At 35.8% G+C, this 26,946-nt stretch overlaps 1 protein-coding gene across 3 annotated transcripts in view; it reads left to right on the forward strand.

The window, feature by feature from the left end:
• The first annotated feature begins 18,381 nt into the window (after positions 1-18,381).
• The window catches only part of bmp2k (BMP2 inducible kinase), a 118,532-nt gene continuing 109,967 nt past the window's right edge, over positions 18,382-26,946 (forward strand). Inside the window, exons 1-2 of one of the 3 annotated variants that reach the window (XM_030143139.1) lie at positions 18,382-18,836; positions 18,948-19,315. In XM_030143139.1, coding sequence (XP_029998999.1) covers positions 19,171-19,315 — 145 coding nt within the window. In that variant the 5' untranslated portion in view covers positions 18,382-18,836; positions 18,948-19,170. Of the gene's footprint in view, positions 19,316-26,946 lie in introns of all 3 variants that reach the window. The other 2 variants (XM_030143138.1, XM_030143140.1) reach the window with 2 other exon arrangements.

Raw genomic sequence — 26,946 nt, forward strand, 5'->3', positions numbered from 1 at the left:
CACAAACTGAACAAAACTGAAGAAATATGTTGAAGTTGGTGTAAAATACAGTTCTTCATCTTTTCATGGTCATCAGATATGACTCATTTGGATGTTCAGAGGCTCGGCAGTTACCATGGAAACACTTTCATCTTCTACAACATTGATTCACCAGTAAAACCCATGGAGTTGGATCAATGACAGTGGATGGACACACTGGGTTTATGTTCAGTTAATGAGAGATTTTACTGAAAAAGTCACTTTTTCTTCAGTTTTCTCTGGCTCTGATATAATAAACATCAAATTTAATCTGAGTTTTAATGAACATTTACATGATCAGTGAATTTAAATGTAGGAAAATACATGGTTTTCACTGAAAAATGCAAAATAAAATGAACAAAATGAACAAAAATGAAGAAAAAACACACAAAATTATAAATAATGTGGAAAAAATAAGCAAAAAACTGAGTGAAATAAAGTAAAATAAATAAATAAATAAATAAAATAAGCAACAAAATTAATATAAACATCCAAAGTAATGAATGAAAGGGAGAAAAATGAATAAATCAACAAAATAAGTAATATTGACAAAATAAGCCGCAAACTGAACAAAATTAAAGAAAAAAATAGTGAAATAGGCAAGAAAATGTTGAAAAAAAATCAAAAATAATTTAAAAATTTTACAAAACTCAAGGAAAATTAATTAAATAGCCAATAAAATTAACCAGAACAGCCAAAGTAATCAATAAAATGAACAAAATAAATAAAAATAAAATGAACAAATAATCAGCAACAAGAACAAAATAAGCCACAAACTGAACAAAACTGAAGAAATATGTTGGAATTAGTGTAAAATACAGTTCTTCATCTTTTCATGGTCATCAGATATGACCCATTTGGACGTTCAGAGGCTCCGCAGTTACCATGGAAACGCCGTCATCTTCTACAACATTGACCACCATGCTGTATAAATAAACTTGTCTTGCCTAAATGCTTCCAAAATTTCCAAATTTTCTCTCTATTTAACCTTTCCTAAGTGATTTATCACCATTTATTATCATATCATCCTCTGAATTTTGCATGTTTTCCTGTGAAAATCATCTATTTTCCTAAATTTAATTCACTGATCATGTAGATGTTCACAAAAGCTCAGAGTAAAGTCATAGGTTGTTATATCAGAAACAGAGAAAACTGAAGAAAAAGTGACTTTTTCAGTTAAATCTCTCATTAACTGAACATAAACCCAGTGTGTCCATCCACTGTCATTGATCCAACTCCATGGGTTTTACTGGTGAATCAATGTTGTAGAAGATGACGGTGTTTCCACGGTAACTACGGAGCCTCTGAACGTTCAAATGGGTCATATCTGATGACCATGAAAAGATGAAGAACTGTATTTTACACCAATTATTGTCATGGATTGATTGGAAAAGCACTTTCAAACAACCACAGTGACCAAAGTGCTGTACAGAAAAATAAATTAAAACCAAAATAACAGAGTAAAATTTAAGAATAGGTTAAAAGACATAGAACAACTGTAAAAATAAATAAATAAATAAATAAATAAAATAAAATAAAAACAATTAAATATATAAATATAAATACAGAAGAATAGATAAAACCTAAATAAATATTAAAAATACAAGAATAGATTAAAAGACATAAACAACTGTAAAATAATAATAATAATAATAATAATAATAATAATGATAAATTGAGTAAATAAATAAATACAAATACAGAAGAATTGATAAAACCTAAACAAATATTCAAATACAAGAATAGATTAAAAGACATAGAACAATCGTATAATAATAATAATAATAAATACAAATACAGTAGTATCGATAAAACCTAAATAAATATTCAAATACAAGAAATAGATTAAAAGCATAAAAAAGCTGTACAATTTAAAAACAACAACAAATAAGAACAATAAACCAATACCAAATAAAACAACTGAATACAAATGAGTGGATCAGAAGTTTTTTAACCTTTTATACTGGTCGATCATTTTGGTCACCAGTGGTTGTTTGTTTCTTTATGATTTAAAACCAGCTCAGAAACAACAGTAACACCATGAGAAAACACTGAAATGAAACTGTCAGTCATCTACTAATGTCAGCTATAATCCTACTCCAGTCAGAGGGAACACAACAGGACTTTTAGTGAAAACACTGGAACATTCGGCTGCCACATTAGGGCTTCTTTTATACTTAAGTGAAGGATCGAAATATTTCTTCCATGACTAAGTGAGAAAAATGTAAGTAGGTCATTAATGCATGACTCTTTTGGCCTGAGCGTTCGGCAGCTCCGTCCCAAATGAAGGCGAATGGAAATATTTATTACACATAATTAAAGAGTCGACTGGCAAAACAGTATTTTCCAGTAGGGATTTAAAAGGAGCCTGTGGGCCTATTTAGGTGGAAATAAACACACTGTGCTTCAGTTCAGGCCTTTTGAAGGAGATATTCAGCCCATGTGGATCCGTTTGACATATTTAACAAAGACCAAGACTAGAGGAGAGTATTACAATTAGAAATACAAGTGTAAATAATGTAAGAGAAAGAAAACGTCACATGAAAAACAAACAGCAGGATTAAAACACACATGGTTTTACAGTAAATACACAATATGACAGATGAAAACATAGGTCCTGTTTATCATATTAACCCATAAAGTCCCAGTTTTACTTTTATAGCAGTTCCCAAATGGATTTTTCTCCATATATATTTATTTTTTTCTAATATCATGTTCTTTATTTTGTGTTTTTTTTTCAATGAAAATCAGGTATTTTCCTACATTTAACCCATAATGACTCAAACATACACCGTCGACTAAAACCATCTACTGATCTAAACTGTTTAATCCCTGTTGATCCACTGATCCTAGCAATACATGTAAATAATTAATGTAAAATACAGTAATTCGTCTTTTCGTGGTGATCAGATATGACCCATTTGGACGTTCAGAGGCTCCGTAGTTACCATGGAAACACTGTCATCTTCTACAACATTGATTCAAAACAGCAAGAACACTGACAAAAACAGCGAACATGATCAATAAAATCGATAAAAATGTATAAATAAATCAACAAACTAATAAGTTACACAGACAAAATGAGCCACAAAGTGAACAAAATTACAGACGAAAACAACAAAATGTTGAAAAATTAACAAAATAAGTAACAAAATGAACAAAAACAAATGAAATCATAATTAAAATGTTCTTAGTTTCATAACTTCATAACCAGTAATCCTATCAATACATGTAAATAATTGGTGTAAAATACAGTTCTTCATCTTTTCATGGTCATCAGATATGACCCTTTGGACGTTCAGAGGTTCTGTAGTTACCGTGGAAACACCGTCATCTTCTACAACATTGATTCAAAACAGCAAGAATGCTGATTGACAAAAACAGCGAACATGATCAATAAAATCGATAAAAATGTATAAATAAATCAACAAATAACAAGTTACACAGACAAAATAAGCTGCAAAGTGAACAAAATTACAGAAAAAAAAAAATGTTGAAAAATAAACAAAATAAGTAAAAAAATGAACAAAAACAAATGAAATCATAATTAAAATGTACTCAGTTTCATAACTTCAGAACCAGTAATCCTATCAATACATGGAAATAATAGGTGTAAACACAGTTCTTCATCTTTTCATGGTCATCAGATATGACCCTTTTGGACATTCAGAGGTTCTGCAGTTACCATGGAAACACCGTCATCTTCTACAACATTGATTCATCAGTCAAACCCATGGAGTTGGATCAATGACAGTGGATGGACACACTGGGTTTATGTTCAATTAATGAGAGATTTAACTGAAAAAGTCACTTTTTCTTCAGTTTTCTCTGTTTCTGATATAATTACCCTCGCTTTAATCTGAGTTTTAATGAACATCTACATCACAGGTGTCAAACATGCAGCCCGGGGGCCAAATCTGGCCCATCAAAGGTTCCATTCCGGCCCGCGGGATGAAAGTGCAAAAATGAACCTGAACAGTCCAGGTTGTCCAAATCATTTTGGTTCATTTTCCACATACAGACCAATGAGATCTCAAGTAAAAATAACAACACAATAACCCATAAATAATGACAACTACAAATTTTGTTTGTGAAAAATTATGTGGAAAAAATTGAAGTGAAAAAATAACATTACACCGCGAAAATATTTACATTTACAAAACTATTCTTTCACAATAAAATGCAAATAAATACATAAATAAAAACAAAGATGAACGACCTGAAATGTGCAATTTGAACAATATTCTGCCTGTTACTAAATGTTTGGTGCATTTATGGATCCACTGTGATCTGTAGTTGTGTTAATAATAACAGATGGAATATTGTAGAAATTGTTCAAATTTTAGTTCCAAACTCCAAAATTTTAAGAATATTCTGCCGGTTACCAAATGTTTATGTAACATTGTGTGTAATGTACATGTATAAATAATAAGTCGAGGCATAATATTGTTAAAATTGCACTAATATTTCAAATGAAATTTCTGTTTTTTCAGGTTATTCACATCTTCTTTGTAAAATGTAAATATTTTCATAATTTAATTGGGGTTTTTTTTGTACTAAAACAAAAAGAAAAAAAAGGGATTTGTCATTATTTATAGGTTATTAAGTCATTATGTTACTGGTCTGGCCCGCTTGAGATCAAACTGGGCTAAATATGGCCGCTGAACCAAAATGAGTTTGACAGCCCTGATCTACACGATCAGTGAATTAAACTGAAAAAAAAAAAAAAAAAAAAAAAGCATAATTCAGAGGACTTAGGAAAGGTTAAACAGAGAGAAAAATTCATTTAGGAACTGCCATAAAAGTCACACTGGGTCCTTATGGGTTCATTCAGTGATGATGTAGATGTTCATAAAAGATCAGATTAAAGTTGAAGTTATTAAAAAAAACAGAGAAAACTGAAGAAAAGCAATTTTTTCAGTCAAATCTCTCATTAACTGAACATAAACTCAGTGTGTCCAAGATGTTGTAGAAGATGACGGTGTCTTGTTGGTTACATTTGGGTAATTTTTGTTCATATTTAAGAATGTTTGGCTTCGTTTTAATTGGAATGTTTTTTTATTTTTTTATTTTTTTTCTGGCATGTCATCGTTGATCCATGAAAGCAGCCAAATTCATTACATTAAATGACCTTTTCAGATCATATGTCATCTGTAATACCAGAGCAGGACTGATGTCAGTGAATACATGAACAGAAACAGTGACTGTAGTCCTACACTTACAGCAAAAACACATTAATATTCACGTCAGGTCTTTAAAAATGTCATCTGCGTTTAATGTGCCGTCCAGATGATCACTCATTTTTGGGGAAACTTCACACTCTGCAGCTTTGTCTTTAAACAGAGTCAGAACAAACCGCAGCTAAAAACCGCCGTGTGGTGCCAAGATCCGAGTGGAACCGAGCAGAACTGAAGAGCAGCACTTTCATCCATCTTGACACGAGTCCAGGAACTGTGCGCTCGCTCCGGAGTTTCCCCAATTATATTCAACCCACGTCAAAAGTCTCCGTTCATAAGTTCGGCTGCCGTTCAGAAATGCATTATACTGTATCTGACGCCACAGCCTGCGTGGCCGACACTTCACTGCTTCACTGTGGGTGTGGATGAATGGAGGCCGAACAACACAGCGCTGACAGTGAAGAGTAATGAGGGCGCAGGGATTTGATCAACCTTTAGCTGCTAATACGCCCCTTCAGCTTCAATAAAACCTCTTCAATGCACTTCACAGACTCACTATAAGACCATCACACAGCCTGTGCATCTGCTTTGAATAGAACAGAATAGAATAGAATAGAATAGAATAGAATAGAATAGAATAGAATAGAATAGAATGTTATTGTCATTGTACAACAAGATTAACCCTTTCGTGCATACTGGTCACTACAGTGGACAGCTATTCTACAGCTGTTCTCTTGTATATTCATGGGTTTTGTTGTTCTTTTCATTGTTTTGTTGTTGTTGTTGTTGTGGTTTTTTTTTACACATATCTTTATTAAAGTTTTAAGACACTACATATCTTTTCTGACATGAATTGGTAACATTATGTAGATCTCTCCTGAGCATAAACCCCCAGAATTACAAGCCTTCCCCATAGTTTTCACACAATTTATCAGTAAATACATGTTTCTGTGCGTCAAAAATTAAACCTGTGGTGTCCAGCCGAGTGGATATTTTTGCAACTTCATGAAAATTTGTTCATAAGAATTTTTTTTTTTTGTCATTGTTATTTTTTTTAATGTATTTTTTTTTTTTTTTTTTTTCAATTATTTTTATTTTATTTATTTATTTTTATTTATTTTTCAGAAGAAAATTTTCAGTCGCATTGTTTTTTTTTCATGCCTAAAGAGGAATAAAAACACTCAGGAAAAAATTTTGATTATGATTCTCATGATTTGTGCATGAAAGGGTTAAAAAGTGCCAGCCTAAAAGGTACACTCATCTGACAGAAAAACATTGTAAAAACAAACACAAACCACATAATAAATCTAGTTCAATCCAATTTTATTTGTAAAGCACTTTAAAACAACCGCAGTGGACCAAAGTGCTGTACAGAAGAATAAATACAACCAAAATAGAAGAATAGAACAGAATAAATTTAAAGACATAGAAACTGTACAAAAAAGAAAAAAAAGTGCTATACAGAAGAATAAATAAAACCAAAATAGAAGAATAAAACAGAATAAATTTAAAGACATAGAAACTGTACAAAAAAAACAAAAAAAGTGCTGTACAAAAGAATAAATAAAACCCAAATAAAAGAATAAAACACAAGAAGAGATTAAAAAACCATACAATTAAAAACAACAAAATAAATAAATAAAATAAATAAGAACAATAAACCACTACCAAAAAAAAAACCCAATAGAATAAAGATAGTACCTTCAAACAGCTCACATGGTTTCAAAAGCCAAGGAGAAAAGGTTGGTTTTAAGAAGGGATTTGAAAATAGACAGAAAAAAAAAAAAAAAAAAACACAGACACAATCACATTCTATTGCACATCTTTTAGCAGCATTAAGTGCATTTACTGCAGTGGGGTAGAAGCTGTAATGGATCATATATGTATATATGTATATATATTTTTTATAAGTAGTTTCTGTATTTGTATTTATTTATTTAGCACAATAAAAACAGTGCAGGGAGGGAACAAAGCCCAAAGGGCTTGTACAGAGTTCCACTCCCATCATCTATTATAAATAGAAAATAAAATGTACAAACATAAGAAAACAATAACACTGGTCAACAACAAATTTATTGTTTAAGTTTTTGGAGCTGATTTAGGATCATTTTGGTGTGCTGAATCCAAAAATCACATTAATTTTGCTCAATCAGGTCAACTTTCTGAACTATGCTACATATTGGCTTTTGAACATTTTTGCTTACATTTATGGGCATTTTCACATCATATGATACAAAATTCTTTCATATTTCTTGCAATAAACGAGTTCTGAAGATTTGACTTTTGCCAATTTATGATTAATGTTTTTTTTAATATTACAGGTGAATGAAATGGCTTCGACTAGAAGATCTTGCAAAAATAAGCCTGACGTATTCTGCTCCATCTGCGGTGAATACACCATTGTACCTAACAGGAATCAAGTCACAAGTTTCATAAAGTGTGCTTACCAATCTTATTTTGGTATTAATTATTATATTTTGAGAGAAGATCAAATTTTTCAAAATCAAATTAGCAAAAAAACCTGACCTGATTGAGAAAAACAGATGTTATTTTTGGATTTAGCGGTGCAAAATGGTCCTAATTCAGTTGAAAAACCTAGACAACTTGTAAAAAACATTTTTTTGTAACTCAGTGTAATTAAACAACAAATAACAATATAGAAAACACTGGAAAAAGTCAGGACAGGAGATGTTTTTCAGTGAGTTTTTGAAAGATGTAAATGACAATATAGACTTCAGAGACATGTCTAGATTGTTCCACAATTTAGGACCTCTAAATAAAATATTAAATTGATGACCAGATGTTCGACAGAAGGGTAAATGAAGATTGTCGCTCTGTCTAGTTGAGTATAAATGTAAATTCTGACACATAAAACTAATACACATACATACACAGACAAAGCTGGGATGGGGTTGGGGGTTGGGGGGTGCAGAGCTTACATTTGTACAATTTGTTACACAAAAAACGTACAGGACCATCAAATTAATATATTTTTTAATGTATTTTTTAATGTTTTTCACATATATAATGAATAAGAACAAATGAAGTTTGTGTTGGCATGGTTGTGGGACAGAAGGCACACTAATGCTGTGGCAGTGTCCAGCTATGAAGTTCTTTTGGAGTGCTGTTGGTGAAAAATGATCTTTTCTGTTTAATGTGCAGATATGAGCATACCCAGTAGAATACCTACTGGGAATAAGAAGCCAAAATGTAAAATCAAATAAATGGACAAAATACTGTCAGTGGGTTTTCTATCAGCAAAGTGCATTATAATTATAAACTGTAAGGAACGCAAACACAACTGTATAGACTGTTTGTATAATAGTACAGATGGTAAAAAATGCAGTGTCAATATTTCAGAGTCAAACTATTTTAACCTAGAGTATTTTTAGCTCTATGGAGAGTAAACCAGCTCTAACAGTAGAGTTAAAAGTCAGTGTCAAGTTCTGCGTAGATGCAGTGTCAAATTCAACTCTACAGAGTGATGATTAGTGCCAGTCTGCCGCATTGCATTGTGGGTACTGGACATTTTACTCATTGTGTTCTATTTTATGTGCAGGGGTTCAAGTGGGGGTTTTGTGTTTAAGTTTATTTATGTTATTATGCCTGTTTTACAACATGTATTGGCCTTTTGATGTAAATTTTTAATTTTTTTTTTTTTTTTTAATTAATATGACACCGTTAGTCAAACCTGTGGGTAGAAGAATCATGAACTTGATTACCTCCACCAACAGCGACTGTGGTTGCTTTACTTTGTGTGCGTGTGTGTTTGTTTGTTTATTAGCAAGATAACACAAAAAGTTGTGGATGGATTTGCATGAAATTTTCAGGAAATGTTGAAACTGGCACAAGGAAGAAATGATTACATTTTGGTGATCATGGGAGGCAGATCTGTCCTGGCGGAGGTCTGCGCTCTCCGAGTGCTTTTCTTGTTGTCGCTCTGAAGGAATAATTCTATTATAAGTGGGGAAGACTTTGCTCTTTCAGAGGAAATGTATGTGATGGGGTGATTAACACCCATAGAATAAAGTAGTGTTCTTCACAGCTTCCATCTTTGGAACCTCTGCAATTCTACAATGTTCCGATATTAGTATAGGGAGAAAACTGATGAAGAAAATAAGAACAGCACTCGGAGAGCGCAGACCTCCACCAAGGCAGATCAGCCCCCCCCCCCAATCACCACCAAAATGTAATAATTTCTTCCTTCTTCCTTGTGCCAGTATCAACATTTCCTGAAAATTTTATGAAAATCCGCCCATAACTTTTTGAGTTATCTTGCTAACAAACAAACAAACACACACGCACACAAAGCAAAGCGATCACAATACCTCCTGGCAGAGGTAATAACACTGCAGAGAAATAAGTATTAACATTTTTATAGTCATTTTTAAACCAAATTTGGAGTAAAATCGTTAATATTACTCTTAACAGTGTGAAAACACCACAGTTTTTGATAGTTTTGCACATTTTCATTGTTATTTTGACACTGAATTGAATAGAATTAACTCTGAAAATTTGACACTAGCCATAGAGTAAATTTTACTCTTTAACTGAAACAGAATTTATTCAACTCTCTAAGTTAAATTGACACTCTGTTTTTTTACTGTGTACACAGTTGGTCCAGGGACTTTCTGGCCCTCCCCTCTATGGAACAGGTCTCACTGTTTTTGGACTCTCACAATGAATTAAAACAACCAGGGCCATGGACCACTGTCAACTCTTGTTTGCTTTAAAAAAATAAATAAATAAATATTGTAATGGATCATATCAATTAAGTCTCCCAAACAGATGTTGAACCACAGTGAGGATCTTTGGATGTGATGTAGAAAACTTTACACAGTGGTCGACTCCATTCGTCAATACAAAATCTGGATGAAAACTAACACAACTATAGTTGGAAATAAACGTGACAATTATTGTGATATTGCTTAAGCATTGCATCTGATAAATAGTACCATAATGAATGTCTCTAATGATGATCCAATGAAAGATTAGAGTGTGGGAGTTTTCTTTCTTTCTTTTTTTTTTTTTTTTATGGCCAGGCATGTTTATGGGCCTTATATTTAGATATTCCACCTTCAGTAAATGTCTTCAACTTCAGTTATAACATCAAGACAAAGCAAATTTATAGATATATATTTAATGCATTTCATATACAAAGGTACTTCAGAGTTCTTTACAGAAAGAAAAGGAAAATCCAGGGGAAAATTCAATAAAAAGATCAAAATACTAAAATAAATTTAATTAAGACAAAATACAGAGCACATAAAGCCATAATAAGGCCAGCTGATCATCCCCCTTGAGGTCTATGATAGTTTTGTTCCGGTGATTAAAGGGCACATGTTACACACACATTTTCATTTAACTTCATCAAAATCAGCTGATGGAAATTAAGCCTGGTGCATTCTGGGAAAGGCCGGGGCAGCTGGACACTTCATCACTGACTCATCCAACACATTTCTGCATGAAGTTCAGTAAAAGCCATTCCAGCTCGATTTGAGTCATCTAATTAATTTTTGTTTCTAATTAATTTTAAGCTGGATTGTTGTTGTAGTTTTCTGTTCTTATTTGTTGTTTTTAGAGCATTTCTTGTTGCTTTGTTTTGTTGTTTTTATGATGTGCAGCACTTTGGTAACATTCTTGTTATTTAACCCTTTCATGCACAAACTATGAGAACCTTAAGATTTTTTTTCCTGAATGTTTTTATTCCTCTTTAGGCATGAAAAAAAACGATGCGATTGAAAATTTTCTTATGAAAAACAGATAAATTTTAAAAAAGTTTAAAAATAAATAAATAAATAAATAGAAAATACATTTAAAAAAAAATAGTAATAATAATAAAAAAAAATTCTGAGGAACCTATTTTTCATGAAGTTGCGAAAATGTCCACTCAGTGGGACACCATGCATTTAATTTTTGAAGCGAAGAAACATACATTTACTGATAATTGCTTGAAAACTTTAACTATTACACTCAGGGGAGATGTACACACTGTTACCGATTCATGTCAGAAACAATGTGTAATGTCTTAAAACTTTAATAAAGATATGTGTAAAAAAAAAAAAAAAAAAAATCCATGAATATACAAGAGAACAGCTGTAGAATAAGTGTCCACTGTAGTGAGCAGTATACATGAAAGGGTTAAAGAAGAATGGGAGAAGTTGTCACCCGAATATTTGAGGAACACTTGCGCAAGTTTCAGGAAGCGTGTGAAGGCAGTTATTGAGAAAGAAGGAGGACACATAGAATAAAAACATTTTCTATTATGTACACTGAACAAAAATATAAACGCACCACTTTTGTTTTTGCTCCCATTTGTCATGAGCTGAACTCAAAGATCTAAAACTTTTTCTATGTACACAAAAAGCCTATTTCTCTCAAATATTGTTCATAAATTTGTCTAAATCTGTGTTAGTGAGCACTTCTCCTTTGTCCTTTGCTGAGATAATCCATCCACCTCACAGGTGTGGCAGATCCAGATGCTGATTAGACAGCAGGATTATTGCACAGGTGTGACTTAGGCTGGCCACAATAAAAGGCCACTCTAAAATGTGCACTTTTACTGTATTGGGTGGTCCAGGGGGGTCAGAAAACCAGTCAGTATTTGGTGTGACCACCATTTTCCTCGCACAGTCTTCTTCATGAATTCTCTGAAACAGCTTTGGAGATGTCTTATGGTAGAGAAATGAACATTCAATTCACAGGCAAAAGCTCTGGTGGAGATTCCTGAAGTCAGCATGCCAGTTGCATATTCCCTCAAAACTTGTGACATCTGTGGTATTGTGCTGTGTGATAAAACTGCACATTTTGGAGTGGCCTTTTGTTGTGGCCAGCCTAAGGCACACCTGTGCAAAAATCCTGCTGTCTAATCAGCATCTTGATATGCCACACCTGTGAGGTGGATGGATTATCTCAGCAAAGAAGAAGTGTTCACTAACACAAATTTAGACAGATTTGTGAACAATATTTGAGAGAAATAAACCTTGTGTGTACACAGAAAAAGTTTTAGATCTTTGAGTTCAGCTCATGACAAATGGGAGCAAAAACAAAAGTGGTGCGTTTATATTTACCTCCGCCAAGGAGGTTATGTTTTTGCCAGGGTTTGTTTGTCTGTCTGTTTGTTTGTCTGTCCGTTAGTGTGCAACATAACTCAAAAAGTTATGGACAGATTTTGATGAAATTTTCAGGGTTTGTTGGAAATGGGATAAGGAAGAAATGATTAACTTTTGGGGGTGATCCGGAAGAAATCCTGGATTCTGGATCACTTTGAAATTTTCGTTAACATTGTGGTAAATGGGGCCAAAATTTTCATTTCCCAATATCTCGCTTAATTCTTGACCAAAACTCATGAAATTTAACTCAGGAATTGACAATGGGGTCCTCTATCACATTTCAAAGGCTGATCCGGATCTGATCCAGAAGGCGGATTTTATTTTAAAAAATAAATGTAGGATTTGTATCTCCAATTATGTGGGGAATTTTTGTGCTTGGGGGAGGTCTGCGCTCTCTGAGTGCTTTTCTAGTTTTGTTGAGTGTACATTTTCTTGTGGCAAATAAATTCTCATGACTTTCAATAAACTAATTGGTCATACACTGTCTTTCAATCCCTGCCTCAAAATATTGTACATTTTGCTTCCCCACCCTGTACATGAAAGGGTTAATAAATCTGAATCTGAGTTTCATCGAAGCGCCCATTCGTGTCTTTTTGTGTCCAAACACCAACAGGTGGCAGCATACCCTTCACAGACATCCAGACAACAATAAGTGTGTCAGAGAGGAGAGATTCCCCCCTGCAGAAACAGGATGTGTCCAGACATGGGGGTTTATTCAGTCATGTGATCCCGCTCTGCTCCTCCTCATCTCTTATGTAATCCCCATCTCAGCCATGTGCTCCCCTTATAACCACTGACCTGAATATGACAATTGTGACCAGTTACTCTGAACAAACGTATTTTCCCCTCTAGGAACGGTTAACGTCCACCTCAGTGGTGGGACTCTGGGTGAAGCAGGACACAAGTTAAAGCGTGAAGGATTGGAAGTCTGCAGAATAAACTGGTGGATTCTCCAGCCTTCCACAAGCGCCTTTGTTCACAGAGGCAGCTGTCACCCCACTTCCTCATAGGCTGCGTCTGCTGAAAAATCACACTGTTGTTTCCAGCGCACATGATCGTTAAAATAGAAGCCAGAGCCGTAAGATCAGTTCACACACACATACACACACGCACACTGAGGAAGTACCAGCCATTACTCGCTCCTTAAAAACAGCAGCAGAGCATGAAGAGGCAGAACAAAGACACAAATGAAGACGGAGCTCTGAGAGGGTTTAGTAATGAACAGGATGATGAATCTGGCTCAGGAAAACACATTATCAAGTGTAGCCTGAGGTTTGTTTATTTCCTCATGCACTGCATTCTTTCCAGCCTGTTTTGCGTTCGTTCTCCTTCCTCATGCTGTCTGTCATTCACAACGCCCGTCTCACATCAGCATTGTCTGGACACTTTACGGAAGCCCTTCAGCACCCAGAGACCAAACAAATAAAAACATTAACCCTTTCATGCATGAATTATGAGAACCTTAATCAAAATTTGTATTCCTCTTTAGGCATGGGGGGAAAAAACAACAACAAAAAAACAATGTGATTGATATATTTTTATGAACCTATTTTTCACAGTTGCAAAAATGTCCACTCAGCTGGACACCATGTGTTTAATTTTTGAAGCAAAGAAACATGTATTTACTGATATAAAGTGTGAAAACTATGAATTAAAAATATTTTTAATGCAGCTAATCTGATGTTTTCTCACATTTTATCATACGCTAATACTAGTTACTACTCACTTCATGGAGATAATAAGCAAAAAAAAAAAAAAAAAAAGTAAAACAAAACAAAACAAAATAAAAAAAAAAAAAACTCTTGTAAATTACAGTCTAATAACAATTAGCAACTGATTTCCACTCAAACATGTTACTGCAGATCAGGTTTATCAAGAACAGCAAAGTTACAGTCATGATATGAATTGCAGTGTATGAGATGATGCACTGTGTTGGTTGATATGGAACTAAAACAACAAAACCCATGAATATACAAGAGAACAGCTGTAGAATAACTGTCCACTGTAGTGACCACTGTGCATGAAAGGGTTAAATACAAAAAATACTCTTTATATTTAGGTAATGAGTGTTCTTCTCTGTTCTTATGTTGTTGATTTGTGCATATGATTAGTTTAAGATCAAAAGTCTGTTTAAATGTTTGCCAAATGACATAATCAGGGTTCTAATGTATCACAAATTGCTTTTCCATTGACCCTTAAATTGCACGAATATAACTTGCGCATAAAAATGTACCTAATGGAAAAACAATTTCGCCAAAACTCTTGCTTTTGTGCTGGCAAGAGGTGGTTTTTCAGGCGTAGTGCAAATGGTATATCACACAAAACTGCAATGGAAAGACCTTTTTCTGCAACTAGTGTTATGTGAATTAAAAAAACAAAAAACAAAAAAAAAACGGATGTTGACGGACGCTATAACAAGTGAAGGAGAAGAGTTTTAAAAGAAACATGGTGCTGTTTGTGTGGACACACCAGGAAACTGAATCATTTTTTCATTTAGTACAAGATAGAGGGGTAACATATAATAATAATAATGTATATATCTGCAAATCAACATCATATTTACGTTTGTCGCCATGTTTAAGGAATGACTTCTCATGTCATCTCGCGATAATAAATAAACAAATCATCGAATTCGTGATTTAATGGAAAAACCGACGTTATGCGCTTATGTTTTTTCAACATTTAGTAAATATCGGTAATGTTTTGTGCACACGTCCAATGGAAAAACCACTACTGACTACAGTTCATTTACACTTAAAAAGTCATGATTTACCAGTACAGAGTCCATGTAAAGATTTACTCATTTGTTTGACTGGTCAAACAGTGTTCGTGGTCATTGCAAATATATCACTTGCGGCTCTTCTGCAAATAATGAGTACCATATAATCATAATGTAAATTTGAATATCCAAACTAAGCCAGCTATAATAAATGTCCCTGCGGTTATCCACTATTGGCCTAAGTGCTGGTAAAAATGCAGTAATTTACATATATGATGTCTGTCAATGGAAAAGGATCATTTATAAATTAACAAACCACAGTAAGTTTTTAACCTGTTTAACCCTGACCACATTTTCAGGGGAAAAACGCCTAAAAAGACATACCCAAAGTAAATGAAGAATAACTTATAATACTTATAATAATAAGGTTCATATGGATGTTCTTTGTGTCTATGGACATTTAGAGACCTCACAGAATCTATTCCCATTTTCTAAAATATTGGATCTATTACTCTGCCTGAGTAAACTGTAACAAACTAAAAGAGAAATTGGAATTTTTTATCCTCGCCTGTTTTTTTTTCGGCGGGATTGACGATGATATGCATAAATTAATTGTTCGTGTCGGAGATTTTTAATAGCGTATATTTCACCCCACAAAGATTAAAAATCATGTTTGAACATTAAAGTTTGCACTAAAATACACTTTTGATGTACTTTTATTAACATCAGGGTCTAAACTTTGAGCAAAAGTTGAAAAAAACATCCATTGTCCTGATTTGTTATATTTTTATAGTAGATGAATATTAATATAATTTTTTCAGCCTGCGGGTGGGCTGATAGGGCTAAAGGGGTGTTGAACTATCAGGCTTTAATATGTCACAATATAAAAAATCAGGAAATATAAAGGTCAGACTGGATGGGTTTTCACCTGCTTTAGTAGTTTTCAACATCGCTCTCTGAAAGCTAAGGTCAAATTTGCCCAGACAGCAGCCATTTTGGTGTTGGTGATGTGCATGACGTACACCAATGTATTCAGTCCATTCAGCTGTTTAACACAAAACTACATGCTTTCTCACAATTTTTTTGCCATAAACTGTGAGTTTATTGATTTGTAAAATTGTCTTTTAAACTAATAAATATCATATATGTAAATGGTGACACAATTCCAACAGGATTAAAATATTACTCCTCTCTCGCCATCGATTGCAAATCATATATTTCCATCCATCCATCCATCCAGGGTCATGGGGGATGTTGGAGCTTATCCCGGCTGTCTTAAGGTAAAGGCGGGGTACATCCTGGATGTCTTGCCATGTCATCACAGAGCTGTCAATTCATATTTGTTTTCCAAACCAATCTTTAGTGATTCCTCTGACATAGAATAAGGCTTTTATGAGGTGTTTCACATGTTCACACTGTGTTAGGTTTGTCTGCTGTTTTTCTGTTCTGTCCAAATCAGGGGAAGGTAAATGAACCAGGAGCTTAAACACACTATTTAACCTCCTAAGACCCAGGGAATGTCAGGAAAGTACAAGCTTTTTTTGTTTTTTATTAAATAAGTGCCTATATTGGAAACATCATGATGCAATAGTTTTTTTCAGATGCCGTTTTTAAAATTTTTATGGAGTGTCCTTTGTGGTGGACAGTTTTCTTTCTTTTTTTTTTTTGTATAAAGTTGTGAAACTCTTGTCCACAAATGTGGACAGAAAACCCATAGCTGAGTCTGAGGAGGTTAAGTCTCTTAAAAGTTTATCTAAATCTGACAATGGGAAAGTGCAGTAATAATTGTAGCTGAGTTAAATGCATGAATTTAACCCCTTCTGAACCCAAACAAGTCTCATTAAAAGAGAAATTACAGTACACAAGCATCCGGGTTTTTCTGTTAGAAGATTTTGGATATTGAATACACTGGCTCCATGTTGCATCGCAGAAGATGAGATTTTTGTGTAATTTTTACCAGGCCTGTAACGTTACAACAAAATTTTCGGTTCAGTATGTTTTCGGTTTTGAAAACCACGGTTCGTTTTTTTTTTCGGTTCGGTACGGGAAGAAAGAAAACCCCTCAAAATGTTTTTAACACATTTATGAATTTTTGAAAAATTTTCCCCTAATTTTTGGACACAATAGAATATAGAAAAACAGGAATAATATAATTCTGCTGCTATAAATCAATTAGAAAATAAAATAAATGATCAATGTTACTAAATGTATTTTAAATATTAGTATTGCACTTTTCCTGACAGGTAGTTTTGAACAAACAAGAAAAATCAAATCACAGTTCTGTCAGTTCATATTCTGCATAAAATACCTAAAAAAATCCACATGAAGTGCAACATTAACAAGAGGACAAACTGGTATTTTGTTTAAACTGAAGAGCAACTTTGACAACAAAAAATTAACCAAATTATCTATTTTAGGAAAGATAAACTGTTTAGGACACTGTGTGTACGTGTGCGTGTGAGTGCAGGGTGCGATTTGTCGGGGAGATGGTTTTTTTTTTTTTTGGTCGGAGCCGGGGGGGGGGGGGTCCATAACTAACGTAACTAACGGTGGCGGGAAACGAAAGTGAAAATTTATGTAATTTCAACGTCCAACTGCAGGTTCTATTCCTCTGTTATACAGTGTGTATGTGAGAGAGAGAGAGAGAGAGAGAGAGAGACAGGCAGAGCTAGTGTAAGTGTTTTAGAACTACCGTAGTTCCTAGGGGCCAAACAACGTCCGTCTTATTAACGTCTCTTTCACCATTGTTGTCTTTCACCAGGACCTGAACTGATCCAAACTGGACTGTAATAATGATGGAGGGTCTTCAGTCCCTTCCTTCCAGGTTCACACCACATTTGCTGTTGTTTTTTTTTTTTTTTTTTTTTTTTACCTTATATCAGCTGCTATTTTGTATTTCGGGTCGATGTGCGCGTCCTTCAATATGTCCGTGTGGAACTTGCAGCGTCTTTCGTTCCTTTCTCTTTTTCTCATCATACTGTGCCGTTTCCGTACAGCTGTGTACCGAACCGAACAGGTGTGTACCGAAACGGTTCGGTTCAGTATGTGTACCTTTACAGGCCTAATTTTTCCACAGTGGAAAGAAAGTGTGGAAGAAACCATCTTTATATACTCCCTATGGTGACGCCTGTAATCTGCTTTTTCAAACCTAAATGTCTGCAATGAAACAGGTCTGTGATGTTGTGGTTTAGAGGAAAAGCTCGGCATAAATCTGTGCTCTCTCTGTCTCATTCTAGTTCATTTATTTATCAGTGTCTGCACAGATGTTTTCATTGTCGCTGATGGGCCTCCATACATTCTCCACTTACACCAATCATAACAATAGAGGGGGCGGGGCCACGTCAGGTTAGGTTGTCACTCTCATTGGGTAAATAACAAACCACCCACTTCTTCTGTAGACTACCGTTAGGGAGTCACCAGAAGTTTAACGTTAACGGAGCTCCGCCGAAATGAGCGGCGTGGAGATGACACAAACACGGGGCACGACTTCGCTGGAGGTTTTCTGATAAACGAGGGACGGTTACGAGTGTCGGGCGCCTCTTTGTTAGCCCACCTGCACTTCTCTGGCTCGCGGACGAACTGTTGTCGATGCTAGCAAATCTCGTTAGCGGCTAACTCCCGCAGCTAGCGAGCTAACTAGCCGCTTTGCCCGAGTGAAGTGGACGAGTCGCGGGCGTGCGAAGCTAGCAGCGCTGATGCTAGTTTTATAGGGAGTTGATTTAGTCCTCTGAGAGGGTTCATCGCCACGCTAGGAGGGGGTAACAACCCGTGCCAGCTGCGGGGGGAATTGCTTCCAGCCCCGTCCACTGTGTGAGTGTCGGAGCAGCGTTTTTGACCCGATGAGTCCACGCATGCTAGTTAGCCTTATGTGTCACATTAGCTAAGGAAGCCACTGTCTGTTTTTGTTTTTTGGTTTCGTAGTGAATGCAGTCACCGGTTCCAGCTTTGGGAGGCTGTTTTATAAGCTGTACTTTTCATGTCGTCCCTGTAGAAGAAGTGTCAGCAGCGGAGCATGCAGGAGAAGAACAGATTCCAGATAAGCAGATAGGGGACGCTGGACACTACCGAGTTTAACTGGACTGTGTGGGGTCAGTTTCCCGCAAAACAGGGATTGCATTTGGTGGCCGGACTGAGAAAGTAAAGGATGAAGAAGTTTTCCAGAATGCCAAAGTCCGAGAGCGGCGGACTCGGAGGGGCGTCCGGGTCCAGCTCCGGAGTCAGCAGCTACTTCGGGAAGGTGTTCGCCGTGGGCCGGTATCAGGTCACTGTGGAGGAGCTGGTTGCAGAGGGTATGTATGAACCGTGTAATCCCTGTTTACGAACCCCTCTGTGACATTGAATATCGGGGTGTTTTCTGGGACACACCCGCTTCACTCTCCTGTTTGCAGAGAAAACCTCACGTATCAACTCCCCCAGCTCTGTTCCTCTTATGGGTTGACATTAATTGGTTTTCTCTTCACAGTTTAAGCTCACTTTGTCCCTAAACATCTGCTTATTTCCCAAGAAATTATCTGCAAAGTGTTTGAAATAGGTCGACCTGCTCTTCCAGGCTATGGAAGCTTTGGCACGTAAAAGTAGGACACTAGGGATTTGGTTCATAGCTGAAAATGTAATTTGTAACTTGTCCCCATACAGCTGTAGTTTACATCCTGCTTTAACTGCTCCATTGGGGGTTTGTCCCCAGGATAACAACGGCTGGAGTCTCTAGAGTCATCATGTAAAGATCAGCCTCTGACAAAAGCCTCTGTCAAGCATTTTAGCTGGTTTTGTCTCATGGGGATTTTTTTTAAAGAGGATATAAAAAGTTTTCTCACTTTCAACTTGAAGTTACAAGTAGTAGTTTTGCCACAGGCTGGTGCAGAGAAAATCTAACGCTGTGTTCTACTTTGATTTGCGTGTCTAATGCATATTAAGCATTTGAGAAAGTGCTTAGACTTACTGGAGACCTTTTTAAATGGCTTTAAACAGCCTTTGTTCTGAATGTTGAAATGAGCAACTCCTCCATACTCAGTCAGACACACAGACAGACGGGTGTAAAATGAGGAAGTGTGGCAGCAAACATGTTTCACAAGTTAACTGTTGTTTCACAAATGGTCTATGCTTATTGAGGTATAGTAACTGGAAACAACCCTCGATTTACACAGCTGCTCCTCTTGACCAATTAGGCAACTAATTGGTCATTAGGGGCGACCTATGACCTTGTTTTTGTAATTGTCTTAGTCTTTATAGTAACAGCTCTCCAAATCCACAGTTTGATTCAGACCTTGGTTTTTACACACAGATTTTTTTTCCCTCTATTAATTAAAAGAACAAAAATAAGCAATAACAGTCCCTCAAGACCAGTCCATGTGTTAAAAAAGTAAATAAATACACACGTAACCAAAAGCCATCATTTTGTTCGTGCAGTTTTAGTTTTGTGAATGTTATATTTGAGGGTAAACCTTTAAATGAAAATTGGGTTTGTTCAATTAGAGCTGTCATCTTGTGACTTGAGACTGTGGATGTTTGTATCATGAATTCTGTCTTGTTTTGTGAACCATTACACCCCTAGAAAAAACATAAACCTGAAAATAAAGTCTTTAAGGAAGTAGCTCTGTAAAAACAGTTGCATTATGTGATTTATCTATAGAATGGTGATAGACTGATGATTTGGCTGATTTCTTTTGACTTTTTCAAGAGCGCTGAAATTCTCAACTTTGGATGAATAATAAACATAATAAGTTAATGTATTTGAGGAGTACTTCCAGAAAGTAAAAATCTAGTTCTATTTGAGTTTCACTGGAAAATTAACATGAATTGTATATATATTGTATGATTAACAGAATGATTTCTGACCGTATAATCATTGTTTGAAAGTCAAGATGAACAAAAAACCGATAATACAACAATATCTGACGTGACAACATGCCTCTTCAAGCAGCACATCACTGTAAACATGCTGTAGTGTCAAACTTTAAACCTGATCTCACTTGCCGGAAGGGAGTGAAAAAAAAAGGAAAAGAAACGCAACCTTTTCCACAAGCAGTCATGAGTCTGTGTCAGCATATAATCATGTGAACGGGCTGAGAGCACAAGGTTACGTTTCAACCTTTGCTCATCATTCTGTCCAGGGTAAACACCGGCTGTCTGTGCACGTAATCATATAATTATGTATTTCATATCAAGAACAGCCTCTGCCTCAGTCAGTTATAGATGGCATGTTGAGGTAAGAGTCTAAATGTAGAATATTAGGTGTTAAGCATCAAGGTGGAAAGAGTACCGTCATGTTCAACCAGAGTTAACTCATATCTACAGGAAAAAAATGATTGGACCACCCCATGTTTTCTTCAATTTCGTGTTAATTTTAATGCTTGGTACAATTGAGGGTACATTTGCTTGGACAAATATAATGATAACAACAAAAATGGCTCATGGTAGTTTAATTTCAGACCTGATATCTATCCATTTTCCATGTTTTCTTGATAATAACCAAAATCACTTCAGTTCGTACATCAATATCTATGGCATTGTACTGACGAAAACAGTGCTTTTAGGCATTCCATGTTTTCTTTTCTGTTTGTTTTAGTCACATGATACACCCAGGAGTTAGTCCTTGATTGCATAACCATTGTTTTTGATGACTTTTGATGGTCTAATCATTTTTTTCCCGTGACTGTACAGTCTGTGTTTGTAAAATAATCGTCTAATTTTTTTTTTTCAGTGAAATGTGGTTAGAAATAAATAGTGTGATATTTATTGTGGAATAGTTCAAAACCGGTAGAAAAATATAAAACAGAGTCAAGCAAGTTCAACCAAATTCTTCGGATTTGGAATAAACCGTCTGTATATTTATGGACCAACAGCTCCAGAATGTGATTATTAGACGACATTAAAGTGCAACTCAAGAGCAAACATGTCTAGAAAGTACGGCACCTGCTGTTAAACAACCCTACAGCTGGTCATTTTACACCATCAGATGAACAGTAAATAATGCAAACATGAGAACCTGGAAGATGTTTTCATGTAAATAAAGCACTTGTGCCACTTATTATATTTATATACACAAGTACATAATGAATGGAGCACTTCATTGTGTTTGAGCTCATCCAATATGCAGCTTATTTAACATCACACAATCATGAACCCCAAACCAACTGTTGCTAATTCTTCTCTGAGGTTTTGGGGGTTTGTGGAAGAAACCACTTGGCAGGTAACCAGCAATTATCTGAGTGTCCTTGTCTATTTTTAGATGTATGGGTTGTCGTGTATTGTATTGTTTCTTTGGGATTTACCTGCAGACGATAGGTTGAGGACTGCAGAGTTACTTCAGTGGTGCATTGACATTGAATTCGTCTTTAAAGCAGGTGATGCACAGTTCATAAATAAGGGCATGAGTTCATATTAATGCTGTCCTCGAGGCTTGTTTCATTTTGTTAGAAGTGGTTTGAATCGGCTTCTGAAATCTAGGACTACATGAACTGAGACAGATGCTGTCATCAAAGTTCCTCCTCCTTGAAAAGTCTTGTTTGATGAAATCATGCAGAGGAAAACCACAGTAAGAACGGATGCTCACACTCAGCCATCCAATGTCGGTGGTTGTGTCAGATACTAGATTAGTTGCCTTTTCAGTTTTACATTTGGTAGAGGACCTGCAGAGAAGCTCACAAATGAGCATAATATTGAGTCAACTGCTAAAAGAATTGGATTGAAACTGAGGTTGATGTGGAAATTAGCTAATTTTGACTAAAGGTGTAACATGGGACATAGAAATTAACTCTGCGTTCACCAGGATATAACGTGAATAAAGTCAGTTTAATACTCTGCTTGACGTCTGCTTGTTTCAGCTTCATTTTGTGTCGGTGTTCCAACAAGGAGTCGTCACTATAATCTAATTGGTTTTAATCAAAGTGAAATGAATAAATACAGTTGTGAATGACTGTAAAAGTCCGTGCATCATTCGTTTTTTTCATATTCAATTGAGAATCCACAATCAGAAAACAGAAAAATGACTTATTTCATCATTCGTGTACAAATCAAAAAAGGAGTTGTTTTCCTTCTTTCGATCGTACACACAAATTAAAAATTGGAAATAATCAAATGGACTAAATGTCGGGTTTCATGTTGACATTTTTGATATCCAATTTGGTATGACCTGGAAGTTACTGACTTCTTTGTGTGTTACGCGAAGTGGCTTCTACTTAGGTTGTCTACCATTGACACACTGTATTAGATGAAACAATATTACCTGGAAGATCCTGACCTTTTTTTCAGTTGTCATGTTGTCCTCCTTGACAGTAACGCGTTTGCTGCCTCTGAATAACACGAAATTCTCCATTATTCAGAATGCATTTGGCAGAATACCAGCAAACCCTTGATTGTCCAGTTCAACACACGAAGAAGTCAGTAACTTCCAAGTCATACCAAATCGGATATCAAAAATGTCAAAATGGAACTCAACATTTGGTCCTTTTGTTTATTTCCAATTTTTGATTTGTGCATACAATTGAAAGAATGAAAAACAATTCATTTTTTGGTTTTTAATTTGTACATGAATTATGAAAAAACGAGTCATTTTTTCATTTTCCGATTGTGGATTCTCAATTGAATATGAAAAGAACGTATGATACATGGATTTGTAAATAGGTAAAGATCAATCTTTGAATTAAACTTTGTGTGAGATTTGTGTTCCTGTATTTCTTATTTGTGTGCTCTGTATTTTTCTAAAACTGTCGTACTCTTTAAGTACCAGCCTGTTTTACTAGTATCACTTAGGAAGGAAATGAGTGGTATCACACATGACGGTTGTGTGGCAGCGACACAGTTGTGCAACTGATGTCTGAGCATTAAGTAGATCATGTGATGCGTCACAGAGGCTCATCTCCCACTCCATAATTCAGCATTTATTCAGCAGTTGTGACGAAATGCACGAGATGCCCTTAACGACCAACACGCAGCCGGTTTAAAGAAAACAAAACTGACAAAGTACATTAAGTTGTCATTTTAAATCCTCAGAAAAATTCAACTAAACTTTTGTCAAGCTCAAAAGTTTCTTGACAACATGGAAAGCTTTTGTTTTCCCGTAGGTGTATCTGTAGAAAAAAGGGGAAAGTTCATATATTTAGCTGAAACATAGTTGGTTCCCTCCACTTTTTCCAGCGTCTGTGGTTTCTTATGAACTCTATCTGATGTTGGAACATGAGATGACAAGTAGGAACAGGATGCATCTGCAAACATATCACCCCTGCTCCACTAAGTCATGTCCTTGGGGTTTCTGGGTAAAGTCCGAACATCAGAAACGTCTAGAAAGTTGATTTGATAAGTGTTGGTCTGTAAAGTTTGAGAATTAGGTGAATTTTTTATTTTTTTTAATTAATTTAGCTCTTAAAATTAATTGACGCTTCATTTATTCACTGTCAACAATGTAAGCATCTTTTTTTACTGCAGACCAGGCCGTCAAACCCTTTGAAAGTCTAGATGTTTACACTTTAACAATTCGTATCAGCAAATGGGCTCTTTCATTAATCTGTTTACTGAGCAGCCACTAACCGCTTCTGGAACAGAACATGTTGTCAGCTAAACTTGAATAATTACCCTTATGTCACCGTTATTTATTCACCGCACCGTGACGGTTACATGATTGCTGCACCTTCAGTTCTCAGTAGGTACAAGGCAAACAGTTTGTGTTTGCACGTGTTGGTGAATTTTGGTAAAATGTCACATCTTCTTTCTAATTAACAGGAAGACCTTGGCTGAGTGGTTTCACTTCCCATGTTTGCGGTTTTACAAGCAAGGTTATAATTTATCACTGCCTAATCCACTTAGGGTCACCTTTGTCTCACTAAGCATCACAGGGCTGCAGACTTTGCACTTTATACTGACTCCTGGTCTTGTGCATGTATCATATTAACCTTTTTCACATGGACTGAAGTTCTTAAAGCTGATAGAATGCATCAGTCTGACCAGAGATTCTACCTTAAATGTGTACATGGACAATTGTTTAACCTATCCTGTACAACATTAGCTTACATGCTCAAACTATTTAATCAGAATAATTTGGGTGTGTAAGGTAACATTACTATTATTATTGTTATTGTTATTGATGTTGTTGTTGTTGTTAGTATTATTATATGACTATATTCAGATTATGTGAAGCATCTGAACTGACATAAAATATGACAAGAGAAGAGTGTTTTTCCAGAGGTTTTTGGCTTGTTTAGTCATTCCGGGGATTCACGCTTCTGTCATCTTTTCAATACTCATTTGAAGACTTGTTTCAAGCCTGTCGAACATCAAGAAATTCAACAATCCTTCAGTCTGTTGTACCCTATTCTGCAGTTTTATTTGCTCATCTTTATGTCCCTCCTGGCATCTTGTCACATCACATAATGTTTTATCCCATGTGGAGCAAACATAAATGGAACGAACGGGTATATATATATATTTTTTTTTCCAAAAAAGAGACAAATGATTGGATTTAACTTGGTTCTTTAGACACTAATATTTCCCTGTGGAATGAGTTATCACAGGTTTACACTTTCCTTCACAGTCTAATTGAAATATTTCTTCTGCTTTGTCCAGTCTCTTCTGATTGAGGCGGTTACATGTGGGATTATTTCTGGAATCCTAGGACACGTGTAAACGCGTCTGTGGAAATCACAACACAAGCCTGACCCTCAGTGTCCACTTTGTGTTGTCTGTGCGTTTTAGTGACACACGTCTGTCACATAGATACAAGTGTTTACTCTGAACACGCTGACTTCACACCAACCGGCTCAGTTTGTTTGCCATCAGCGAATTATGGAACCCTTTATGCTGAACTGTATAATGATTGTTCTGCAAGTCACAGGGTGAAGAGATGAGTGTTTTGTCACAGAGACTCCCCCGTGATAAGCCACAGATCATGTAAACAGGAGAAACGCAAACACTATCTGTGTTCACAGTGTACACGAGGGTTTTTCACCTTGTCCTTTGCCACCTCTCATTTGGACAGACGCCTCGGATCCTCCAAACAGGCTTTTGACCTCACATCTTCGCAAATCTGAGGAGCACATTTATCACTGTAAATGCACTTACAGTTGAAATGTGAACGTGTCATTTACTTTTGATAAACGCTACTTTTGTGAAGTAATTCACCTGTGTTCACGGTGTTCCAGAGGGTTTAATACATCAAAGCTCGAGGCACAAGATAAGAAAATATACATGTGGAAATCCGCAGCCCTCGGATCAAATACAGGCATGTATGAAAGTTGACACAGTCTAGATAAAATGAAAAGCGGTGAGGTTCAACCTGAGTGATGTGGCTGAAAGTAGCGCCACGGTATTAACACTGATGTGGGATGATGAGAAAACCCAAAGTTCTTGCCTAATTTGGTGATGTGATGATGACTTTCGTAATATTGGTCTGAGTATTGGAAATATACAGTATTAAAATAACACCAGAGGCTCTGTGAGGGTGTGATACAGTGGACGTTAAAACACTGAGCAGGATATTATGGTGTTAGTCATTTTATCTTTCATCATATCAACTTCAAGGTGAACCTGGGAAATGTTGTATTCGTCTTACGTTCAATCATCAGGAATGTCCACCTGCTTGTCTTGGACAGTACAGCCCCTTACTTGATGATATTGCAGAAGTAGTGAACGTTTTAGTGTTTATACAACCTTGTGTCTTTGTCCTTTAAAGTTCAGATCCAGGGACTTGGATAATGTCGAAACAGATCACTGACCTCTTGCCAAAGCCTTAAGTTAACCTTCTTTTGGACCAATGAAAAGCTGCAATCAGAAAATAGTCATTCAACTCTAACTTGGTCTGCAGAAATTTGTGGAAAAATAATAGAATCTTTTTAGGTTAAAGCCCAGAATTGAAAATATTAGATTTTCTAGACTCTGATTTGCTAAACATCTCGTAAATGTTGTAGTACCAGGGTCTCAAACATGTGGC

Source organism: Sphaeramia orbicularis, chromosome 9 (genome assembly GCF_902148855.1).
Source record: "Sphaeramia orbicularis chromosome 9, fSphaOr1.1, whole genome shotgun sequence".
Classification (NCBI taxonomy): Eukaryota; Metazoa; Chordata; class Actinopteri; order Kurtiformes; family Apogonidae; genus Sphaeramia; species Sphaeramia orbicularis.